Raw genomic sequence first — 12,237 nt, forward strand, 5'->3', positions numbered from 1 at the left:
AAAACAATATTTTTTAATATACAACTTTAAAATAAGAAACGAAGAAACGTATTTATTGCAATTTAATATCATATATATGATATTTAATATTTTACATATATAAGTATATAACTTTAATTTTAAAAATTGTAACAAACCAAAAATTAACAAGTGGATAATATCTATTTCAAAAATACCATAAAATGACAAGTGTCAAAACTCATGAGAGATTGACATGTGGCAAAATAAACCTTCATTTATTAAGGAGGATATATATATATATATATATATATATATATATATATATATATATATATATATATATATATATACTAGTTTATAACCCGTGGAAACCACAGATTAGAAAGGTAAAAATAATTTTAATTAATCTATAAGGTAATTATTGAGCAATGATAAAAAAATTAATAATTTAATAAATTAGAAAATAGATATTACAAATAAATTTTTTGTTGACATGTTTGATATGTGTAAAATGGAGGAGTGAATTAGCGGAAATTTAATTAATGAGGAAAAACCTTAGAATGACAAGTGGCAAATAATTAATGTGAAGCTCTAATTGATTGATACGTGACAAATGTGCTACTCTTTTATTAGGTAGGGATATATATATATATATATATATATATATATATATATATATATATATATATATATATATTAGGTGTGAGACCCATGTATTACATAAGTTTAATTAAAAAAAAAATATAAAATTTTAACAATTTGAAAAGTTTGAAATTATAAGAAAAATGAGAAAAATTTGAATTATTAAAATTAATGAGACTTTAATGTATTGAATACATTACATATATAAACTTTTTCTCATAAATACTTTACATATATATTATCTTACACATTAAATGTGGAATTTTAATTTAATAAAATGAAAAATACAATAAAATGACAAGTGGAAAATAAAAAATTTAAAAATTCTAGAAAATATCATGTGTCCAAATGAATAAGAAGGGGACATGTGGCAAAAAAATCCTTCATTTATTATAGTATATATATATATATATATATATTATATATATATATATATATATATATATATATATATATATATATATATTACAAAGAACATCAATATTCATAAAAAATCAAATAATTTTTTCGAAGAAGTGATTTCATCAAAATAAAAAAAGAAAATGCATATAAAATCTTGTTTCATAATAGTTATAGGGAAAAAAACAAATCAATCTTTTTGTAAATCTTCAATAATTTTCAAAATAAAAAATATTGCAGTTAATATAACTTGGAAGGAAGGATGTCCTCTCATTTATCAATCTATTATAGCTGTGTATGAAACATAAATAAACACTTGTAAAAAAAGGATTCTTTCTTAGGTCTCAAATATATATTAAGACGTAAATATATAATTAATAAAAAAACAAATTCTAATACAATCTATTCTATAATGATCTAAATGCAAAATAGGTGATTATTTTTATAAAACGTTAATAGTTATTCTTTTAAAACTCTTTTCAAATTTGGTTATTTTAAAACTCTATTGATTGACTATGAAACATTTTGTTAGTATACTCATGGTTCACGATTTTTTGAGGTTTATTTTTAATGTTATGTCATTTTGGATTTAAAATTTATCTTTTGTAATCCTCGATTTCTCGGCACCCGTGTTTTGTACAAACCTTTAAACATAATCCTATAATATTAAGATTTTTTTAATACGACAACCATGTAATTATGACCAGCCAAAAAAAATGATGACGTCTCCCTTCTTTGTACAAATATAGCAGATTAGCAGCACTGCGATATGGATAGGTGGAAGTTCCAATGCTACATTTTCTTGATGGAAAAACTGTCGTACCGAGTTCATTAGCAAAAAGATTTAGCCATTTCAATATTGGCATAGGCTAACCATACCCCCTTTACCTTCTACTAATACCCCTAATCATTATATTAACTTTTTCTTTAATCAATTAAAATGATTATGTAATAATTTATCTTTTTTGACTATAATGATTAAGTGATTATTTGACTTTTAATACTAATAAAGAGTTTTTCTTAGGGGTAATTTTAAATTCACAAAATAAGCGTGAGATATTGATTGATGTAATAATTTATCATTTTAAATTCACAAAATAAGCGTGAGATATTGATTGATGTAATAATTTATCATTTTTACTCGTTATTGTTTATTTTAATATTAAATAATGTACATGTCGATTAAAAGCTATAAGATTAATAGAATTTTCAATTACACCCCTTTAAATTTTAATGAAGTTTCACTTGACAGATTTTACTTATTAAGTTTTTAATATCGAGTGAATTTATTTTATTATAGTTTTAGATAATTTATATAAGATAATGTTCAATGTTAATGAAAATTAAATATAACTATATCGTTTTCTGGTTTATGAAAAATAATACCAATTCCTTGCATATGTCAATAAAAACTTAAATCAATAAAATATTTTTATATTTTAAATTTATAAAACAAAAAACGTTTGTTATATATTATTTACATGCATTTAATAAAATTATTTTATATAAAAGAATTATATTTAACACACGGCAATAATAAAATAATATTTCAACCCAACGGATAATAAAAAAGTTCAAATACATTCCCACTTAATCGATATGTATCCAAGGTGCTACAGAACTACGAGGCCTAAGTTGATTGTAAAGTTGATTGTATAATTCAAAACGAGGCCAATACATAGTTTCCCATGTAGATGCTGATGGGCTTCTATGGGCATTCCAATACATTGTGGTAGGAGGCATTGGGTAATTTTCTTTCATAAACACCGACATATAATGGTTGCCATTTACAAATGTCAACGTAATGGCTCGGTGGGGTTGAAACTCTTCGGGACCTCTCCAAAGAGGAAAGCATGTCGTAGATTGTTCGTGGCTTAAACAATGAACGATCACACCAAATTTGTTGGAAATCAGGTAACCAGTCAAAGGCATATGCAACCAATATTGAGAAGGTGCAGGTGTTTCAAACCAACGCAATGAATTGTATACCTCGTTGAACCCGTCAGTAAAAACTCTATGGTATGCGTAATATTGACTCTCTAACTCTTCAAGCAATTGTTTTCGAATATAAAGCCACTGGTCTGCATTATACCCTAGACAAATAGCTATCGCTCGAAACCCACAATTTCCATCACCTTCTACATCATGTATATCGTCAATGTAATCATGAAATATATCTGGAATACGTCTCAGTAGGAATGGATCATGGCTCGGTGGTTCATCATTTAAGTCAGGTTCTTTATTTAAATCGAACCCAACAAACTCTGATGTGGTTGAGAAGTTGTATCCATTAGGAGCTTGATTTGGAGGATTGACTTTCTTTTTCTGGTGTTTCTTCACACTTGGTCGTCCACGAGTGTGTTTTTGAACTGTAGGCTCTCCAATGTCAGTTTTTTGTGGATCATATATCTCTTGTAGCTTTCTCATATAAGCTTGTTTCCCAGCTTTTGATTGCTTCTTGAAGCTTTCTTTAATTTTATCGACTATATCATCACACAAAATATTGTCGTCTACTACAGGTGTCGTATCTGAAATATCAAGCTTCCTCCAAAAGATATCTATTGAATCCAAGGGTATATCTTTACCTGAATTGAAATATAAAATAATTATTTATATAACATTTTAGAAATTATATGTATGTGGTAGTTGAACGTACGAACCTGAATTCGAGTAGACAGAAAGTATGCAAGCACATGGTAACCCACAACTGTTACGAAGTTTGCAACCACAATTCGAGGAGTCTGAATTTAGATCATTCAACCTTTGAAACTCTCCTAATATTATATCTAAAGCTTCATTTGAAACAAAACCACGCAGTAACCGAAAGCACTTCAAATTGTGGTGATTGTAGCGATAACATCTGCTATTTTCAAAACTTTCATTGATCGAAGTTACCTGTGATTGCACAATTTCAGTAATATGTTGCACAAATATATCCAGATTACAATTTGGGGAGTCCAGAAATTTCTTTAACTTGGAATGTGCACTCTCAACTCTGTTGGATGTGCGGTTTCCAAAATTTAGATGTTGATCAACCCAAACCGACACAAACATTTCTTTGTACTTATTTAACCATGTATCCTCTACGTATCTCAAAGCACCTGCGAAATAAAATAAGTTAACAAATAAGTACATAAATAGTAATATGAAGGTTTTGATTTAAAACATAGTCAACAAACAAGCTTACCTGGATAATCTGTGAACATTGACTGAAGTCGTTTATAGTTTTCCATGTATATCATCCATGTTGGAGACTCAACTAGTAACATCCATTGTATTCTAAAGGACTCCCGATCATTTTTCAACTTGATAATTTTGTTGCAATGTTTCAAAATGTTTTGCTCAATATGCCATCTACATAGTAATCGGGCAGCATCCGGAAAAATTGTTTCACATGCATTGATGAGTGCCAACTCTCTATCTGTGATTATTACACGTGGGAGCATGCAATTCTCAAGAGTTGACCTTAGACAATTTAACACCCAAGTATAGTTGGCCTGATTTTCTCTATGTATGAAGGCAAAACCTATAGAGAATGTATTTTGAGTTGAGGTCACACCAACTATTTGAACAAGTGGCTTATTATATTTGTTCGTTTTGTATGTGGCATCTATTATTAACACATGTGGAAATGCACGCCATATCTTCCAAGATGTTGGATGAAGAAAAAATAAATTCTCCAACTCATTTGAAGCACCTGTAGTAAGCTCATAGATATAATTATTGTTGTGCAAAATGGACATAAGAACCTGCATTGGAGTTTTTCCTGCTTTCTCGTGCATGCGAATCTTTTGTTGTGCATTATATATTGTTTTAATTACCGACACATTGTTTTCGTTTTGCTCCTTCAATGTTGACAAGATATGGCGTGGCGCTACATGCTTTCTTGTTAAATTTGCCACCAAACGATTCTCATCAACAGATAACCGTCGTGCAAACGGATGACCCTCCATATGTTGTGCAGGTGCATGATTATGTTCATCACATTTTACCCTTAGTGTCCATCGATCAGATACTTTTGAATACTTTCCTTGCAATTCAAATTTACAGTTAGTCTTTCTGCTTCCAGATACTCTACTTGTGTTAGTAGCTTTATACTCTCCACTACGATCACATGCAAGTATGACTTTATACACGAATCCGTTCACATATGCTTTTGATCTTTTAGTGATAATGACATATCCTAAAGAGTGTGTTGTGTTTTGTGTCCATTCAAACAATTCCTCACGAGACCTGAACATCTGAAATTAAATTTCAAGTGTTTTAGTATATATGTTTTACTTCAAAGCATCACAATTTAGTATAAGTATATAACCTGATCGGTGGAAAATGCTGATTCTTTTGTAGGAACATCTTCGTTGCGAGCCGACAAATTGATTCCAAACAACTTAAACATATCTATATAAAAATTCACAAAAAAACATATTATTATAATATTATAAATACAAAAACCACATACTAATCATGATATGTTCAATAAATAGAGTATAATATATTAATAGTAATATATCTTTACGCCTTGCCTTTTTCTCCATCGTAGACAAACATACCATAATTAAGACTTTGAACAATAAACTTTATTTATATAATACGAACAATATATATAATAGTTTTATTACAACTTTTGCATTTGTTTACATGTATAATATTTTACCATAAAATCCATATTTATTTATATGATTGGCAAAGAATAAACTTTGCAATAAACCCATTCGTATTTTTTTTTACTTTAAAACAATAAATGCAACAAATACATCATCGTTACAACAAAAGATATTTATAAATAACTTATCTAATATGATTTTTTATGTACGTAACTAGAAAATAATCATTAAAATAAATAAGTAAATGCAAAAAATATAAAAGATATAATTCAGGGGTTTAAAATAGAATATCTTCTTAAAACGATGGACTCTTAATATAAATATATAGGATATAAGAATGCTTACTTTCATTAAACCCTACAAACAAAAATCAGCCGTCAAGAGTGGAGTGATGCAAGATGTAATTTCCAGCGACCAAGTGATTTCCAGCGGCTGTTTCAAGCGGTTTCTTCTCCGATTTTTTTAGGTCCGTTGACGATGTTCTTAGCTATTGGTCCGACGTTTCAACGACGGTCTTTCTCACGGTGGTCTTTATCACGATCTCTTCTCCGACGAACTAGGTGTTCCGATGGTCTTTCCCACGTTTTCTCTTTCTCTCTTTCTATCTTTCCGGCGATGATTGTCAACGGTGGTTAACGATGATTTGCAATGGTAAAAGGTGTTTTATGATGGTAATTGGTGGTTCCGGTGGTCTTTTTATGATCTCTATTTCTCTCGTTTTGTCTCCGGCTTGGTTTGGCCACCACCGGTTAGTTGACAGTCGTTGGTTAAATCTGGTTCCACTGTTGAACAATTTTTTATGATTATTGTTCATATAGTGCTTGAATGGTTTTTTAATGTTTATATAAACTGACGGTTGTTTATTGGTTGTTTAAATGAATTAATGGTGATCATAGTTCAATGTAATTATATTTTGTAAATTGTTCAAAATTTGATTATTTAGTGTTTTTAGAAACAAAACACGGTCTTCAAAACATAAATATTATCAATATACGGGAAAAAATTGAATTCTCTAAGTTGAATTCTCTTTAAAAACCTGAATTTATTGTGTTCTATGTAAACAATTGTTTTTGATTGGATAAAAAACTGTAAAGCAGAAAAAGTGGAAAAAGCTGCAAAACAAAAAGTTACATAAAAGTCAATTTACCAAAAAATTAATTATTAAGGGGGTAGGACAAGAAAATAAGGGGTATTAATAGTAGCACCCTTCAATATTTTTGTGGTTTCTTAATAAACAATCATTGATTTTCGCTTTATTCTTCTTGAATTCTAAATAATGTCAAAAAAATCACCATCTCTCGTACTTAATGTTCTAAGTAAAAAATGAATGAATGAAAATGAAATTTTTAAATAAAATAATTAAGCTATAGGTTATTTATGCAAAAAAATCCCCCAAATTACAGAGTACATTCAAGAATTTGTTAGGGTATTTTTGTAGTTTTTTAACAGCAATTTAAAAAGAACTAAAAGTAATAAAGGCTAATGTCTCTTTTAAATAATTTGACACTATTTACAAGTTATTTAATTTCTTAAAATATTTATTCTTGTAAAAATTAAATTCATCGTATTTAAATTATCTCAATTTGTATAGAATGCTTTCCAAATCATTTCTTAATTTATTATACCAAATATTATTTTCGATAATGAATTCATAAAATTTCTTGATTTATAAAATATAATTGCATCATTTCTTAATTTGGATTATAATCAATCTCTTGTCCAAAATTATGTTTCCTGATTTCCTAATTTGTGATGACCTCATTAGACTACTAATTGAATACATTAATTTAGTCCTGGTTGGGCCATCACTATAATGTCAACACCAAATCACCGAGAGACCCAAATATATCTCTTTTCCTATTAGGGCAAAATGATGACTTGTATACTAGTATCTTTTACTCACCAAATCGTACATGACACTACGTTTTATAACATCATATTACTGATGTGTTTTTGTAATACCAATGCACGAATGACATGTAAACGAAAACTTATATATCTCCGTTTGAAGAATAAATGATATTATCATCTCAAAATTACCTGTGATATAATCCACGAAGTAATTCTCTGAGTGTGGGTTTATCCAATACTCAAAATCTCCATTTTTCTAAGTACTTGTGAATATTGGACCAACCCATTGCAATGTCTAATCTCCATAGCCAATCTACAATCTTTTCATGACAATCTTATCATTTACTCACCAAATCGTGCATGTCACTATGTTTTATAACATCATGTTACTGATGTGTTTTTGCAATGTCAATGCACAATTGACATGTAAATTACAACTTACATATATATATATATATATATATATATCTTTATTTGAAGAATAAAATATATTATCATCTCAGAATTACTTATGATATAATCCATGAAGTAATTCTCTGAGTGTGGGTTTATCAATACTCAAAATATCCATTTTTCTAAGTACTCATGAATATTGGAGCAAACCATTGCAATGTCTAATCTCCATAGATAATCTACAATCTATTCATGACAATCTTAATTCACTACTTACTTCCAAAAGTATGAACAACTGTAGAATTTTGAATAATCAAATCATTCATGAAGTAAAACATGCAAAATGAAACACAAGAATAAACAATTGAAAAGGCAATAACCATACTCATAAATAATTCTCCATTATTCATTCACCAAAATCAATTACATTTATTTTGTTACAAAGTTTCAATGTATCAACTAATTACTAAAACTAATACTTTCTCTCAAGCCAATGCTCCTAGCATGCTGGTTGTATTTAGCCTTACTCAGAGCCTTCGTGAAAGGATCTGTAGGATTGTATTTTGATGATACTCGCTTCACCAGGAGATGACCTTCTTCAACCCTATGTCTGATATAATGGTATTTTCTATCGATATGCTTGGATCTACCATGATCCTATGGTTCTTTTTTCAAAGAAACTGCCCCTTCATTATCACAGAAAAGTTCTAATGGCTCTTGAATGGTTGAGACTACTCCGAGATCATTGATGAACTTCTTTAACCAAGCCGCCTCCTTTGATGCCTCACTTGCTGTGATGTACTCTGATTCACAAGTAGAATCAACCACCATATCCTTCTTGGAACTTTTCCAAGTTATTGCTCCACCATTTAACACAAAAACCCAGCCCGACTAAGAACATAAGTTGTCTCGATCTGGCTGAAAGCTAGCATCAGTATATTCACACTCTTAATGTATCACTGCCGTCAAGGACTAGAATCATGTCTTTCATCCTCCACAAACACTTAAGAATGTTCTTGACTGTAGTCCAATGAGCTCTACCAGGATTTCCCTGAAAATGACTAACCATGCTCAAAGCATAAGACACATCATGGTGAGTACATGTCATAACGTACATGATCAAACCTACAACCGGAGCATATGGGACCCGACTCATGTTAGCTATTTCCTCATCAGTACTAGGACTCTGAGTCTTACTCAACTTAACAGTATGATGGACGGGTAAATTCCCGTTTTTGGAATTCTCCATACTTAAACATTTTAGTATTTTATCCAAGTATGTACTCTGACTAAGTCCATTAAGTCATTTCTTTCTATCCATCAAAATTACTTATTCCAAGAATACATGCAACTTCCCCTAGGTCCTTCATGGCGATACACTTTCTAAGCCAAGATTTAACTTCTTGCAAGGTCAGAATGTCATTTCCCATAAGGAGTATGTCATCAACATACAATACTAGGAGAATTACTATGCTCCCACTAGTTTTGACATATATGCAGGCTTCATCCTCACTCCTAGAGAAACCTAAATCTTTGACTTTCTCATGGAAGCAAAGATTCCAGCTGCGAGATGCTTGTTTTAATCCATAAATGGATTTCTCAAGCTTACACACTCTGTCAAAAAACTTGGCATGTATAAAACCCTCTAGCTGACTCATGTAAACATCCTCAGTCAACATCCCGTTTAAGAAAGTGGTTTTTACATCTATTTTCCATATTTCATAATCATGAAATGCAACTATTGTTAGCATTACCCTGATAGACTTTATCTTAGCCTCTGGTGAGAAGGTGTCATCATAGTCAATCGCTTGGGTTTGAGTAAATCCCTTTGTAACCAGTCGTTTCTTGAATGTGTGCACCTTTCCATCCATGTCGGTCTTCTTCTTGAAGATCCATTTGCACCCAATTGTCTTTTGACCAGGTACATGATCAACCAAATTCCGAACTTGGTTATCATACATATACTGGATCTCACTATCCATTGCCTCTTTCCACTTGGCAGCCTCAGGGCTCGCCGTCACTTCCTTGTAGTTAGCTAGCTCATCCAAAATTTACTAGTGTACCATCACTAATAAATGTGTCACCATCTGACATTATATGGAAACCATAGAATGAAGGTGACATACTAACTCTACTGGATCAACGAAGAGGTAATGAATTGTCACTGGGCTCAACAGGAGTATCATCCTTTGGTTAAAAGCTAGTGTCTTCTAAGGTTCCTTCATTGTTTGATTCCTGAATTTCTTCAACGTCAATTTCACTCCTACTATCCTCTTTGAATATCATTTCTCTCTCACAAAAGACTCCCCTTTGAGCTACAAAGACCACGTTCTCACTAGGTATGTAGAACAAGTATCCAAAAGGCTTATGTGGATAGCCAATCAAAATACACCTCTCGACTTTGGGTTCTAGTTTGTCATGAGTTTCTCGTCTCATGAGAGCCACACAACCCCAAACCTTGATATGTGTGAGTGAGGGTACTTTCCCTGTCCATATCTTATGAGGTTTTTAGCAACCTTCTTAGTAGGAACAAGATTTAGGATGTGGGCGGCTGTCTCTAAGGCATACCACCAGAAAGAAATAGGAAGAGAAGCTCGACTCATCATGGAACGAACCATGTTCAACAAGGTTCGATTTCTCTTCTCAGCTACACCATTAAATTGTGGTTTCCTCGGAGGAGTCAATTGCGAAACTATTCCACATTCGTTGTGGTAGTTGTGGAACTCGATACTAAGATACTCTCCGCCTCTATCAGATTGGAGCATCTTTATCTTCCTACCCAATTGATTCTCGACCTTGTGTCTAAACTCTTTGAACTTTGCAAAGGTTTCTGATTTATATTTGATTAAGTAGATATACCCATATCTACTATAATCATCCGCAAAACGTCATGTAGTATCGATTTGCATCCCTTGTAGCAGATCTGAAGGGCCCACATACATCAGTATGGATCAGGTCCAACAATCATTCACCTCTTTCACATGTTCTAGTGAAAAGTGATTTTGTCATCTTCCCAAATAAACAAGACTCGCATTCATCATCCGACCATAAGTCAAATGATTCCAACACTCCTTTTTGGAGTTAGGAGATGCGTTTTCTTGTTGATGTGCCAAAGACAAGAATGCCACAAGCATGCTTTGTCTACACCATTAGACAAATTAATGTGTAATACACTATTGCCTAAGCTATCAACACAAATCACAGTTTCATAGCTGAAATCGGACCATTCATATCATCAAAGGAATATCGAAAACCTTGTCCGAACAATGCATGAAAAGAAATAATGTTTCACGTCATTTATGATGAATAACAACAATTAATCAAATCTATTCTAACATCACCACCGAGCACAAAGACCATAAGTTCCAATCTTTGTAACAGGTGAAGATCGCCTATTCCCCATGATTAGATTTATTCTTCCATGCTTCATCTCCTCACTTTCTCTTAGCCCTTGCAATTCAGAACAAATGTGGAAAGCATATCTTGCGACAATAACCCAAGAACTAGTAAGTTGTGAGTTATTGACTTTAATAGTGTACATACCTGCCGAAGATGGCTTGACTTTTACATCCTTTAAATCCTACAAGTATTTAGGGTGGCTTCTGATGGGTTTTAGGCATAAGAACAATCCTATGTGCTCATACAAACCCTAATGCTTGGATCTAGGTTTCTCTATTGTACATGCTTTGAATCCAAGACTAATAACCTTAGATCTAACATATTATAAACTGAATTAGGGTTTATAGAATTACCTTTAATTGTTATATAGTAATAACAATTAATTCCTTGCTTGAATAGGCCTTAGAAAGCTTAGTGCCTCAAGTGTTGCACCTCTAATGGAGTCACAAACACCTTATGCAACTTGGATGAAGAGGAGAAGAGAGGGGAGGCACCAAAAACGGCTGGAAACCCTAATGGAAGACTTGTCCACGTTTTTGGGGCATAGGGGCCCTTTATATACATGTAGGCTATTAGGGTTTACAACTAGGAAACCCTAATTTGACTGCTTAGGCCCTAAGCAGCCCATGGACTCCTTAAACATATCCCTTGGACGATTTCTAATGGGCTTCCCATAGAATTCGTCCAACCTATATATTATTAGGTGATCCATAGCCCAATTATAATTATCTTATAATTACAACTTCAGTCCCCTAAGTTTAATTAATCTCTTTTAGCCATAAAATTAATTAACAATTAATTCTTGACTAATATTAATTAAACAATATGATTTCTCCTTTAATATATTATTCTCATAATATATTAATAAATCATATTTTAAACCTTTCTCTCCTTAAATCATCCTACATATTGCTATGGTGAAGGCAACCCAAAAGGACCATGCTCATAATCGGGTCAAGTACATACCAAAATAGTTATGGACTTAGAC

The 12,237-nt window shown here is 31.6% G+C and overlaps 1 protein-coding gene across 1 annotated transcript; it reads right to left on the reverse strand.

The window, feature by feature from the left end:
- Positions 1–2,592: 2,592 nt before the first annotated feature.
- Positions 2,593–5,537, reverse strand: LOC145096243 (uncharacterized). Its single transcript, XM_079033999.1, has 5 exons — positions 5,519–5,537; positions 5,318–5,400; positions 4,190–5,243; positions 3,663–4,103; positions 2,593–3,587 (listed from the first exon to the last, which is right to left on the reverse strand). Exons 1-5 carry the CDS (start codon positions 5,535–5,537, stop codon positions 2,593–2,595), a joined length of 2,592 nt encoding a protein of 863 aa, XP_078890125.1.
- Positions 5,538–12,237: the final 6,700 nt, after the last annotated feature.

The sequence above is a fragment of the Lactuca serriola genome, chromosome 3, assembly GCF_051521515.1.
Source record: "Lactuca serriola cultivar US96UC23 chromosome 3, Lser_US96UC23_V15, whole genome shotgun sequence".
Lineage (NCBI taxonomy): Eukaryota > Viridiplantae > Streptophyta > Magnoliopsida > Asterales > Asteraceae > Lactuca > Lactuca serriola.